Source organism: Lissotriton vulgaris, chromosome 4_1 (genome assembly GCF_964263255.1).
Source record: "Lissotriton vulgaris chromosome 4_1, aLisVul1.2, whole genome shotgun sequence".
NCBI lineage: Eukaryota > Metazoa > Chordata > Amphibia > Caudata > Salamandridae > Lissotriton > Lissotriton vulgaris.
Genome location: NC_141691.1, coordinates 1,431,208,024 through 1,431,222,884, shown reverse-complemented (window position 1 = coordinate 1,431,222,884; position 14,861 = coordinate 1,431,208,024). Strand labels below are relative to the sequence as shown.

Here is a 14,861-nt window from a genome sequence, read left to right as displayed (position 1 = left end):
TGTTAGTTGGATTGAAAAGGATAGTGGATGGATAGAAGAGGGAAGGGCCTATAATATATTTATTTTTATTGGAACTCATAGCATGTGCATCACAAGACAGCAGTTTCCAGTTCACTAAAAACTGTAAATGACTTCCATGTATTGCATTTTTATACGTTTTATTAAAGTATCGCACTTTACAAGAGTTTTTAGATGATACATACTGTAAATTATTTACCACACTACATGGACCCTTTGAAGCATAGTCCCATTGTTGGATGTTTTGTAAAAATGTTTCTAGAGTTGCCACTGATAATGATGTGATTGTGGGGAATCCTAAATGGGCTTCCAAGGAAAAGAAGCAGTTTCTGGTCAGAGCTATAGAACTGGAGCTCTGAAATGAGGGCCTTTGGCAGTGTCCCTTAGAATAACCTTATGTGTAATTCGACTTTTTAGGACTATGACTTGAGCCAGCTTCAGCAGCCTGATACTCTGGAACCTGACACCATCAAACCTGTTGGAATCCGCCGGATGGACGAAAGACCAATCCATGCAGAGCCCCAGTATCCCGTCAGATCAGCGGCCCCTCATCCTGGTGATATTGGGGACTTCATTAATGAGGTAATTGTTATTAACCTTACGAGTGACAAGCTTTCCTTTCTTTAACAGGTTTGGGTTTTAATATGGGATTTAATTTTCTTGAGCTTGGTACATTTGTAATAGTATCATATACAATGTTGAGCATGAATGTAAAGCAGAAACATATGTGACTTTGTCACAGTGTCCGTACCTTTGTACACCATGTGCGATGGATTAGTGATGGCTGGTACACAAATTTGATACAGGAGTGTTTGAAAGAAACGTCGACCCAGAGTGACGCAGGTTTTTTCGATTGGAAAGAGGGAGAAAATCTATGGTTATGGTTAAGTTGTACTTTCCACAGGAAATAGATTTTTTGATTAGCTGCTAATTTTAGAGCTGTTCGAGTCTGCATGAAATTTGCCAGACCTTCATAATCCATTTAAAAAACATGTTGGCAAGGCTTAGCATTCAAAAGTTTAATGTCCTACATATTGTGACTGCTGGGTTAGGAACTGGTGTTGTGATAACCGATTTTAAATCTTAAAGCAAATCTAAGATTAAAAAAAATTGTATAATCGAGAACGAATGCAACCTTAGTGGCTTTCATGTATTGGAAATATTGCTGTAGCCACCACAATATGATGAGAAAGGTTGGAGAAGCGTTCTCGACCCGGGGTTCTCGGATATAAATACATGGGAACCAAAGAGGAGCAACAGGGGCTTGCATCCACACAAAAGATCAGGAGAAATCACAGCAGAATGGCAATGGCCTTTAAACGACAAAAAAGGATTAGATAGACAGACCATGTTGAAGAACCATAACATAGTTCTCAAACTAGTTTAAGATCAGTTCTGGAGTCATCAAAATGGAAACAGACTTTAAAAAATGCCACCAACCTGCAATTGGTTCTGAGGATGCAGATGGTGAGCAACAGACAAGGTGGAAGTCTACACCCTGGATGCGGAGTCCATTGCAGATGACCAGAGACCAGTGGCGGCTGGCATGGAACTGGGGTGGGGGGTGTTTGAAATAAATAAAAAACACGTACCTTTTGAACGGTCGCCGTCTCTCCGTCCCGTTGCCGCTCTTGGCGAGGTCCGAACCAAGAAGCGCCCAGGCTCCCCATAGCCAATCACAACACTGCTGAGCGCCGTAGTTCGGCGCTCAGATGGGGACAGGGAGCCTGTGCATGTTCCTCACCAGGCTCTGGGCATAACAGCCTGGTGGGGAAGATGCGAAGTGCGCATAACTTTTTGGCCGGCCCAAGGCGTCCGGCCAAGCAATCATGCCCACTTGGAGTGGGCAAAACACTCTTCCCCCTGTGACCCCAGCCCCATAGGAAAGAAAAATAAAATGGTAATAAAGAGGTTATTACCATTTAAAAAACAAAAATAATAATTCTCTGCAAGCAGTGGGGCTTAGTGGAGGAGTCGCCCCTGCCAGAGTTCTTGTGCGGTGGTTTATTGCCTTGAATGGGAGCAATATCCTGCACCCAGAGAATGTTACACTCCGTCAAAGACTATGTGCAGCACAATCAGGAGCAAAGAGTTTGTGTCGAAACTGCGGCACGCTAGCAAAAGTGGTGTGCACAGCAGTTTCTTGCTTGCAAGGAGCTGAAGTACATCATTACAAAACAACCTTCTTAACAGGAAGTCCTACATCTATATTTTGTAGTGGAATAGTTTTTTTTAAAATCACAAATTCCCGGTAAAAATTCCATCTGAAGGGAGGGCCCGGTTACAATGCTAAACTTAAAAAGACTTCGGTTTGCTAATTCTGGTGAGCGGCACAGTCTTAACTCCACCCTACTGTACTGCTTATGACCCCACACTTGATAAAGCGCAATAGTATGTCAGAATATTGTGTGGGAAATATCGACCTGCTATAATATCATAACCTTAATATCCAGGAGCAAACTATTGTAATGGTAAGTATGTATAGGTCTGTATAAGTTATTTTTGGTAATATGATGAAGGTAGGTATAAGTATAGTAAACTATATATTTTGTATTAACTCTTCATCTACTGATCTCAAAGATACACAGCCAAGCTACATATATGTGGACTTAAGTATAGCACATCTATACTTACCTGTATATATTTACCTTGGTCATATTACCTATAATAACCTCTAATTACCTGTACATACATACCTTAATATTATTTTGGTCCTCGATATTTAAACTACTTTTTCCTCACACTGATACTTCCCCCATGATATTCAGGTAGAATAGCCAGAGCACTCGGCATGTCCAATAGCGAGTACCAGTCTCCTCTACGGGCCTTGCTGGAGCGTAAGTTGGTCACCACTGATTTGGTGTCGGATGGCGCCCAAATTCCAGCCTCGGTTGGCACTCATGAGCAGTTTCATTAATTGAACATAGGAGTTTTCCAAATGCCCTTACGCAGATGTGCTTAATGCGCTCCCTCCATTTGCACTAACCTAGTCTGCACGAGCCCAAGCCACAATATGCAAACATCCTTTGTGAATGTGAATGTAGCATATAGTATTTCATATACACATTGACTGTGTTGTTGAAATTGACTGTGAAGGTACATTCATATTTTTTCAACGTGGGCAAATGTAATTAAATCTTTCCTTTTGAAATGGAAGATGTATCAATTAACTTCTTTATATCTATAGTAATTACACGCACAACATTTTATCGGACCTAACCACAATCTCCTCGAGAGGGATTATACACTGGTTTCCATTTAATGGACTAACAAAACTATAGTTTAGCTGTAATTCATTTATTAGCTTGGATTAATTTAATAATACCAAGAAATTCATTTTGATTTTCTTTGCACATTACCCTTTGAGTCATTATAATGGTTGAAACTGAATACTTTGAAGGGAACTAAAAGCGTTTCGTCAAATAAGATTACAGAGCAGGGCACCAAATTAAATTTATTTCATAAAGTGCTTTAAATATTTGTCTTGCCTTGGATTTAAGAGCCAGAGCAGTGGAATGCTTTTTCAAAGTTATATAGAAATTTGATAAAGTGTTTTGCATTTTTTTGGCAAACTTGTGAAATTGTTTTGCATTTGTTTTTTCCCTAGCTACAAGTTCTATAATTGTATACTAAAAGTCTTTGTTTAATAATTTTAAAATAATTGGAAATGCAACAGAGGGTTGTGTTAACACGTGTGGTAAAACATTCCAAGAATGGTTTCTCACATTATTTTTGCTTCCTAAACTCTAATGTTAGATCGAGTGCGACGGAGTAAAAGCCCACATAAAGGATATTGAAGTGCAAAATGTCAATTTAATAGGACAGGTCTGTGAGTTAATCAGCTTCAGACCTTACAACAAGAAGTTAACCCCACCACACAAATACAAAGTATAATCTGACACTCCACCCTTAAATCGTGCTGAGCCCCAATGATGCCCAAACAACCAACTCAGACCCTCAAACAGCCACCTTCATTCTACCTGGCATATGCCCACCCTTCCACATTGTTACCTCTACCTCCCCATCCCTTACGACTTGCTCGGCCCACACGTCTATCAGCTAATGCCTGTAATTCCAGGGCATCCAGAGCTAGAAGCACCTGCACCGTGACTGCCCAACACGCTCCAACTACTGAATCCTCAGCTCCCCTCCTTCCAACTAGAAAAAAAACAGTCAATGTGTTTTCTGTCTCCCTTTTTGTTTCCACAAAATGTACCCCAAATTAAAAAAATACATTTCATAACACAAAAGCTTCTTCCATGAAGTCTTTGAAACAAAGCCCTCAACTCTAGTTAGTAGTGTTTGTCCCTGAAGAAGGATGCACTCTTAAAATACCCCCTGACTAATATCAGAATGCACAATTACCCCATGCCTTGAGGATGGCGGAAACCTTGCAACAACCTGTTTAACTTTCTGCGATCTTTCACAATAGCAATCTGCTACCTCACATATCTGCCTCAGAACAATTTGGCCTAGATAACAAACCTTTCTGTGCACAGGCTTTTACTTCTTAACCAGTCTACCTTTATCACCTTCAATAAACCCAAACCCGTCAGTTGTGCCAAGACATTTACTCCTAAATGAATTGGCATAAGATCTAGGCAACTGCGTCCTGAGCATAATAACTCTGTCAGCAAAGGCAATAGCTGAGCCCATCTCATACTATTACAACACCAGCCTACAACATTCCAGCTGTCATTTAGCCCCAGAAAACGTCCAATTAGATGTAAGTTTGCATGTGTGGCCACCAACTTCACTAAAGAGTGCCCTACGACCCAAGTCAAAGTATTCACTGGCCGGTGGCCAGATACATCCTGCAAAACTAACAGACCAAACATACCATCAGATAAAACAATGGCAAACTTCACAGCCCATGTAAGTTGTTCTAATACTTCTCACAGCAAGCAGAATTTCAACGCCTTGTCTCCTAATCTCAGCCCTGGAAAAATGGAGAAACTCGACCTGTACCCCTCCGTGGGTGCCCCGGTCCTTAGGAATGTGTGTCACACAGTTCCACTATCAGACCAAAGACTCCGAATGTCTTCCATGAAACCCTCAACAGTTCATTGTCTAGCACCATTCTTATAGTAAAAAAACTGTGTCTGAACCTTTGCTTTGCAACTCACCAATTCCACTATACAGCCGCCGGACACATGGAAATAGCTACTTTCTGTCTCGTTAGAAAAAAAACACCATCTCCAACACTTTGCTAACCGATCTGAGACTATCTCAGCCATAAAGCTGAAACACTTGCCATGGTCTCAACTTCCTGGTACAAAAGACCCATGCTACCACAGCGATCCAGCAACTTAGATATCCTAGATGCCCAGAAAAATCCAAAATATGCACAGAAAAGATATTTTTAACGTCAAATACATAAATATTTGAATGACTGCAAAGATGAGTGACCAGGTGATGAATAAGGAGTCATTGAGCGTTTGGAGTAAAGCATCCATTTGTCCACCCCGTAACTTAATCACACCTTCGCCCAATCATAAGGAGACACCCACCCACAAACATGCGCAAATATTCATCAGTCAACAACGAAGAGGAATTTTCAATATGGTATCTGTTTTGGCACCCTCCTTTTGGAACTCCCTTCCTGACCATTTACGTTCGGCTACTCACTACCCTGCCTTCCGAAAAGAGCTCAAGACTTTTCTTTTTACCCAAGCTTTCCCAATGTAATTCCTTCCCCTCTCTGTCTTGTTTGTGTCACTGCTAAAGTTTGCCTCCATAGCGCCAAGAAACCGCATGGTGAACGTTGCGCTCAACAAATACTTTTTAAATTAAATTAAATATAAGACAGTCCTGTTAGCGTTCGTGGTAATTCAAGTTTCAAATCGATGTGGAGCAAAAGGGTCTGCTACAAAGTCTACTGCTCATCAAAAGGGTGCAGTCAGTCATAGTCCCATAAGGTTCCATGGGAAGGCAGCTCCAAGGAGGGGCGCAGAGGGAAGAATGGCGGGGAGACAGTCCTGTCAAGTAAATACCACCACGAACGGACTAGCTTTCGAAACACAAGCCAGACACAGAATAACCAAACCTTATTAGGTCTGACTTTACATGGCAGCTGTCAGTATGACATAGGGTTACCATTTTTTTAAGTTACATAGAGCGGGCTTTGGCTGCACCCAGAGGAGCATCACTTACTCACTACAAGCTATTTGTGAACATCTGTCTGTAAATGCATTGGCACAATGAAGCCAGACGACCTGATGGTTTTGCCAGGGCTTATTGTCAGTTGATTCCCAATTACCACGATTGGGATACAAGAACATATGAAGATACAGTTGCTCATTTTTAAATTTCACAAAGTCCTTGCCGCCTGGATTCTTGAAGAATTTGGAGATGTAGCTAGATAGTGGATGTGTTCCTTATCAACCTGTTTGGAAGGCTTGCTTTTCTTTTAAACTGTGAAGATTAATTCGTTCATGTTATGTAAGGAGATACACTTTGCCCTTGCTTTTTGAGTGTCCTTTGCTCGATTTCCTGAATGTTGCTGGGCCGGTGGTTACTGGAGAGGTAACAATCTTGTGACAGGTAATATAGGTTTGTAGGTTCTTAGTTAAGCATGTAGTATGAGATGCCGTCGCATGAAATTAAGTCCTTCTACGTTTATTGGTCTGGATATTCTTTAGTCAGGCAATAATCTAAAAAATATGGAAATCTAGGCATCCATAGATGGAAGAGTGAGTCCTGTCTAGAGTTCTGCAGTTTTTTAATTTTCGAAACTACATAGCAAGATAACGTGGAAATAAACTGTAAAAGATTGTGAATCGTCACAAAGAATTTACAATTTGGATTTTCACCACGTTTGCAGTAGGAAGTCTAGGGCACTCAATGGATATGATAATTTTAACACCCCCAACCCACACTTAAGGGTTTTTAAGTGCCACCTGCGTCTGCAAATGATCACAGATCCTGATGCCGTGAATCAGTACTTGTCATTTGCAGATGAAGGTGACATTTCTACACCCTCGTGACTAATGTGCGAAATGTTTTACGAATCTGTCCCAAAAACACACTGACAATCGGTAATCACTTGAAACCAACATCCTTCTGTTTAAAATAGTAACGTATATACACAGCATTTTAAGTCAGGAAAAATAATAACCACAATACACCACTGTGTCGGATAACATAGAGCATATATACACTAGTTAAACAGACTACAAAGGCGGGAAAACATTGCATCAGTTTTATATAGCGCAAACTTGACCCGAAGCTATCAGAGCATTTTACATGAGCACCAGTTGTGTTACATACGGGCCTATTCATTTTGCTAGGCACAGGGAGATTAAGGGATTTGCCCCAAATAACATGATTTTGAACGTTCCTGCCGAATCTCTAATCTGGTCCCCAGCTTCGAGGTCGACTGATCTAGCCATTAGGCCACATCCTCTTTAAAGTATAATGCTTATTCAGTGGTGCTGAAATGAAACCAGTACATTTACAGACACAAAAGCTGCAACGACGAAATAATTTAGAAAGAGTTGTTTTGGAGATCATAGTACTAAATGAGGTTTGGGGTGAGCCAGGAGGGCTGGAGAATTCTGCTTAAACCTGCAAAGGGTATTCCTAAGGAAATATGTTAATGGGAAAATTCTATGATGAAAACAAAATAGGAGAAAAGCAGGGGAGTTGTATGTTTTCCAGCGCCTTGAGAGCTGAATGTAAAAAAAACTAAAGTTTGTAATTCATCTCTTTCTGAGTAAATCTCAGAAAGGCTATTAGTAACGCAAGGCAAATCTGAACTATTTACAAATTGAATGCACTTTCAACATCATGTTTGATATAGCTGTTTCAATGAGCTTTAATTTAGAAGTAATGGTGTGGGAGGGAATTTTGACACCACAAATCTTCAGGAAAATTAGTGTAAGCAAAAACAGAGAACCAAAAAAGCTCAGACCTCTGCCTCAAAGAGTAGCAAGGTAGCAGATAGTGGTACCGTGGTAATAAAAGGAAGATGTTATAAAAACAGAAAACTCAGTGTAAAGTTCAGAAATACACAAAAGACGAAAGAGGTAGCACTTCAACATTTGCATCTAATTCAAAGGCAAGTAGGGCACAAAAAAAAGTTAGACAAACTCGATGGTTACACACAAGATTCACAGACAACCCGTAACGAAATTGGAAGCTTTTACAATGTTTAATTTGCCTGAACCAGATCTGTTTTCTCATTTCGGCAGCATAATACATGCAGAAGAAGGCCCTCCTAATTATACATTGTCTCTTTGAAATCATCACCCGGAACACTTGTGGACATGAAACCTGATCCAGCACACGATCAATTAAAAACCTACGAATCTCAAACCTGGGTTTCTCAAGAGATCACGAGAGCCAATGGAAAGATAGTCTAAAAGACTCATTGGACACACTCTCTTCATTATCAGAGTTTGTGCTGCTGCCAATTGTCAACTATGACCAACAGTCAGAGCACAACAACAATTTGGACATCAAGAATTGTTGGAGTAAAAGAATTCCCCCGAAACTCCTGTAACGCACAGTAGGTTCCAACCAAAAGGCAAAGTGTACAAAGGGTTAAAAACTAATAGAGTCTTCTTTGAGGAGAGGACAGACATGTCCACAATAAGCAAAGCTAGAGGTCAGAATTAAGAACGTTGAACATATGCCACAAATCTGGAACATGTCTGTTCCCATCACTGTCATCTCTTGTCACTTTTATCCTGGGTGAGAAAAGGTGTCAAAAGGGAAGAGATTACAAAAATTCTTCAAACCCCCCACCCCCATTTCTAATAATCACACTGTGGATATGTTCACACGTTAATAAGGCCTGTCTGACCAGAATAGTATGTTTGGCAAATATATATTTGATTGCATTTTTAAAACGGTAACAGATCCTAACTGCAAAGTTTAAGTAAGTCTAAACGTATTTAAACATTGTTAGTTTAATACAATAATTGTGAAAAGTTCTGGGGGGGTGGTGATTTTTTTCTTCTTCACTGGGGCGGGAGAGGGGGGTTGGGAGGGGCATTAAAACGTTCAAAGACCACTGCTGTAGTGGCTATGGCTGCGCATCTGAGTCTGTAAAATGTAGCTGTGTGATGTTTTTGCTTTTTCCTGTGTGCCATCTCATTTTTGCTGCGTCCTTGGTCTCGTTTGTCTAACTGTGTCTTGTGATCTGACAAATACATCAATTTATACATGAGTTTATCTAATTTTCGTTCTGGTTGAAAGCAGAGCCCGAAGGCCTCTTCAGGTCATATCCCCTCCCAGCACACTTCAGACTATCAATTGGAGACCCTGCCACTCTCTTGCCTTTGGGATATGGCCTTGCAATCTGTTGGTGTGGCATTTTCATAGTACAGTCCCCCTAATTTGCACTGTTTCCCCTCATCTGCACAGTTCCCCACATCTGCACAGTTCCCTGCTTCTTTATACCTTAGGGCGAGGTCAGGTCAGGTTCCTGACTAATTTAGTGTTCACACACGTCATAAAATATATCTCTTTGTTATGTTTATCTTTGGAGTGACTGAAGAAGATCATTTCCACTCTAAACCTGAACCTTAGTGTTTTCCTGTGAGTATGGCTGTGCATTGCCAGCTGGTGTTAAGCATTGTTAGGTTTGTTGGTGATTCTGATGGAAACATTCCTGCAGTTGAAGAAAAGAGTTCCCTGCAAGACATTTACTAAACATCCACATGAAAGGAATAGAAAACATGCATTAAACCATGGTATGGCCGAAAAAATCTCACGTACGCCTGTCAGGCCTTAACAGATTTACTACTGTGGATTTGTCCACCAATAGTGGGGAGTACATCAGGTGTAGGAAACGGACCATTACAATGTTTGATTTGCCTTATATGTTTGTAAATCCTTCAAACATGATCGATCATGGCAATTTACTAATTCCCATCTGACCCCTTCATACCCTGTAAATGGTCAGACAGTTTTTCCAGTCAGCAGCTGTAGCAACTCTCCGAAGCAAACTGGTCATCCCCAGAATTTGTGGTATGTGCAGGATTGGCTTTCTCCATCAGGTAAATGATTTCCAAATGGAGAAAATAAACTGTGCATTTCCACAGCAGATTCCCCGTCCCAAAGTCTATACTATGTAGATTTCCTCAGAGTGGGGGATAGGAGCCTGCGGGAGATGTCCCACTGCAGCTTTCCAGGCGTACCTCTGTCAATGCTTGTGAATTGAAAAAAACTAAAAGTAAGTCCAGGGGGTGATGTAAATCTCTTACCGTAAATTTAGTGTATTTTGTGTGTGAATCAGGCCCTAAATATGAAGTATTAAAAGGTACCTTGGCTGTCACACAATTCATTAAACAGTTAATTTGCCTGGTGTGAAATTAACAGTGTGCATTATTGAGCTCTGTGAACATGTAAAAAAATCTCATTATTTTGATTATTCTATGTATAAATACTTTTCTGTACGAAATATGTTTCGACCTTTCTTTTGTTGGTGACACTTAGAAAGATACCAGAGACATTTGCAGCTACTCGGAGCTGGTAGCTGCAAATTACATTTAACAACAAAGTTAAGTGATGCACATTAATTGAATCTTGGATAATTGGATAGCTATAAGGAGAAAAGAGGCATTTGGTTTATTATAATTCTTCAACTTGCAAATGAACATTTGTTGTCTGCCTCACAAGAAATCTAGGATCGCATCTTCATAGAGAAGTGAGACCCATTCCCCTGAAATATGAGAACAGTCACTGGAACAGCTATGTCCCAGACCGAATCGTAAGAGACTTTTATTGCAAAATTGTTCAAAATGTAATTTTGTACTGGGGTGATACTTGCCCCTGTGTCAGCGAGTCAGCTAGGACATCACTCATGTTAAAAACTTGAAATTCTTTATTGTATATATTTAAAAATTTTGTTTTATTGTGTGTCGTTAATACACACCATTACATTGACCTATTGAAAATTAGGTCAATGTTTAAAAGCAATCACGAGTTTGTGTGGGAAGTGCTGCAAGTTCAATCATAGCATTGTGTTGCAGATTGAACAATAAAGTGCTATATGTTTTGAGTACGCACTCGTTATCGGTCTGCAATTTCCACAGCGTTTCATGTTACAGTGGCACAATAAAGTGCCATATAATTTGGATAGCAGCGTGATACAAATAGCCCAGTACATCTTGAACCATGCTCATATATTTGGTGGATTTAATGAATGGAAGACCTTTAGTGGGGTAGAAGCAAGTGCAATAGGGGAATAGGGTCAAGCACAATTGCACTTATCCTTAGTAATCCTTTTGTATAAAGCTTGAGTGCAGGGGACCAGAGATTCAAAAGCCCCTAAACCTCCTAAGACAAAACGTGTCTTATTCTCCAAACACAACATACAATGGTCCAGCACAGTAATAGTAATTATAGTTCAATTTTCAAAAAATAGTAGTGTATTCTTTATTTCTCAATTTTTTCTTCTACAGCTACGGTCTTTTATTAGGAGAAAAAAATTAAGAAATAAAGAATACACTACAAACAACTCCACTGTATCACTATCATCTGTTTTGAATAAGCACTGTAAATATAACTGCTATTATTGTTTGAAAATTGAGCTATAATTATTATTACTGTGCTAGGCCATTGTATGTTGTGTTTGGTGTAGAAGCAAGATAGTACTGCCTCATTGCAAAATCACATAGCAACGTATTACAGATTAACTTGTAAAGTGCTATATGATTTAAGTGGTCACTTATTGTCGGTCAACCATTACGAAGTTGCTCCTATTTATATAAAGTACAAAGTACTGGAGCTGAAGTGTGGTACGAATTGTCTATTAAAGTACCATACGATTTTGATAGCAGAGTGGTACACATTTTCTAGTTCATCTAGAATCCTGTTCATGTGTGTAGTACATTTGTTGATTAGGACACAATTAAATATATTAAAACAATGTAATACTCACTCTTTGCATGGTTGAATTCCCAGAGACATAAAAATTGGAATCAGAAAAGCTCTCCGCTGTATATAAGATGAGGGAATTTGAAAAGGGAACATTACATACAATAACACCCACGTGAGAAAAGAATTATGGTATGGAAGTACATTAAAAAGTAGGAGGCCTCTCTTCTGGGAACTATTTATTTATCCTCTTGAGACACCCACAGTATCTCAACTCCAGGGTAATGTGAATCAGTTGGGAGTCGCTAGATCATTAGGATTCCTTTCAGAGTTAGATAATTCCGCAAATCCTGAAGCTCCAATGTCTTAATTGTGCAAAAGACTGAATAGTAACCAACAGAATATTCTGGAGTTTTAATAAAATCTTAACTCCATATTACCAGTAGGGACTTTGTGAACATTCTTTGGAAGGGCTAAAACATACCAGGGTAAGCCCTGCATTTTATGGCTCATTTTAAAGTTGGGGAATCCGGAACCTGGTTAAATGTTTCTGATTTCGACCTTCAAGAGCTGGGGTGATAGTTTCCCCCCACAAAGAGCATGCCAGCCCCTTTAGGCCACGACTTGCTTGAATAGTAGGGTGAGGACTCTCTAATTAGACTGTCTTTTTCAGCAGCCTACAAATCTTATTTGCCCAATATCTGTTTATTGCAGTTCCGCAGCAGGAAATTTCCCACTTTCATTCAGTTTCAGTTGTCACTAAAATCGTTTCTGTTAGCTTGAGTCTGCTTTCCTTTTTCCCTCCTTCCCACTCTTTTTACTGCGGAGCGGGTATTGGTGCTTTGGGGCAATTACGTTTTCTGCTAGGCGCTGTATAGATACAGTAAATATAAAAATGAAATGAATATAACAATATAGTAAAATTCAACTGTTTGCCAATGGTTCGGCTTCTCACTCTGAGGACTTCAAATCTTATTCTTTCGTCTGGCATTCATGTCATTTTTTTTTATTTTAGTTATATACCGCTCCCAACCATCCCCCATGCTTCCATTTCAGGCAACTAATGGAGTGCATACATACATAGACTATGGCTTTTTATTTGATTGTCTACCAAGATGAATAGAGGCACATACAAATATGGTTGGTTCATCTTTTGGTTGGGTGGGGTAAGTAATTTTTTTGTCCGAACTAGGTGTTTTCCAGGTAGTAAGCCAAGTGCAGCTTGCTAATACAGCTGACTTGTTGTATTTATGTCACAGTATCAGTTTGAGTAATGATAACCGACACATACATCAACTCTATGCTATTGAATGGCAATATGTTATGTTAAGCATATACAAGAATGTATGGGGTGGAGTTCATCTACTAGATACAGCACACCTCATTGAAATGACCTTAAACAGTTGGGCTCTTTGGGTCACCGCTAGATCCTATTTCTGCAAAATATATGCAGAAAAATGCAGGTATGCTTATAGAACACCTTCTACAGCTGTCCAACTGCTCTTTGAGCATCGGTCTGGTTCCTCAAGATTGGAAGTCAGCGGTCATCATATCCTTATTCTTTTAAAAAACACAACACTTTTAGACCCTCTTACCCCAGCAATGTTAGCCCTATTCCCCTATTGCCTTGCCTTGTGTCTAAAAAGATGGGTGTTTACTTTAGGCCTGAAATGAGCAATGAACTGGTAGTGAACCCACCTTAAGGAGCTCTTCAGAGATTAATGGTTGCAAGGGGGTCCAGGAGCTTTAGAGCTCTGGGACCTCTTTCCAGTCTTTGATAGCATTGTCCATAACAATCTATTTACAAGAATGTAATATTGCAATATTAAAGAATTATCACTAGTTTATCTAAAATATTTTCTAGCCTTACCTCAGCAAATGGTTATGCACCAACCTTTTTTCTCTGAACCAAAAACCATATTGAATTTGACGTATGCCCAGACTCTTATCATGTTCTCCTTACTCTTCAATATCTCATGAGACCATTGGTGTACTAGTTGCATCAGATTAATGTGTATAACAGGTCTTGTCTGCACATCTTCCTCGAGTCCTCCTGTTGCAGTGCCACAAGTCTGCAATCCAGGTATACATATTGATTGAACCTTAGACTGAATTCTCATGTTTCCAAAGTGTCCAAAACGTGTTTCTTCCACCTATAAACCTTGGAGAAAACCTTCCCTTTATCAGGTAATGAATACAAGGCTCCAGTTCTAGTTGCATTGGTACAATCCCGACTGGATTATAGGAATGTCGTACTCCTGAACACTCCTAAGAGCGTAATCAGATCTAAAACTCTACTGCCAGGCTGCTTTGTAGGCTTAATGAACATGACTCTACCTCTCCAACTCTGAGATCGTTACACCAGCTACTTATGCCCACACATATTGCTTTTAAATCAGTAGCCATCATACACAACGCTTTCTTTACAAACAAACTGGGATTTCTTACAAAAAAAGTCATTCGGCCTAAGCCGGCGAGGCATGTTCGACCGGAAAATACAGTTCCCAAAATCAGAGCAACGACTTTGGCGATAATTTATTACCATTTACTGTTCCTAACTCCACATAAGCTTTTATTCACAATTAGTTGTTAGACGATATCGTGGCGTTAATATAATTACAGGTCAATATTAAAACTTCAATATTATTGTAGATTACCACTTCCTCAACATGTGCCATTATTCAGGTGGTGCCACACATACCTTCATTAAATCCATATGTTTACATTTATGAGCAAGGGCTTTAATGCTAATTATTTTCTGAAAAACATGCCAGGCACAGTCGTTTCCCTTTTTCTGTTGCTTCATTTAGTATGTTGCGCACGGAAAAAAAGTATTGCTGTGCTTCCTCAGGACAGAGGACGGCATGCTTTCAGAGGCTCCATCTGTAATGCGCTTTACAATTGTGTGGAATTTATTATTATGGGTACACATTCATGAATCATATTAATTATACATTAAACCATAACAGCAAGTACATTAACTAGCCATTACAACCTGCCTCTGGTGGTTTTTAGGC

The 14,861-nt window shown here is 39.8% G+C and overlaps 1 protein-coding gene across 2 annotated transcripts in view; it reads left to right on the top strand.

Annotated features, from left to right (window-relative positions):
* CDH2 (cadherin 2) overlaps positions 1–14,861 on the top strand; it is a 321,968-nt gene that overhangs the window by 304,960 nt on the left and 2,147 nt on the right. For both annotated transcript variants that reach the window (XM_086965671.1, XM_086965672.1), the window contains one exon: positions 436–600. In XM_086965671.1, the coding sequence (XP_086821797.1) occupies positions 436–600 (165 nt within the window). The remainder of the gene's footprint in view (positions 1–435; positions 601–14,861) is intronic.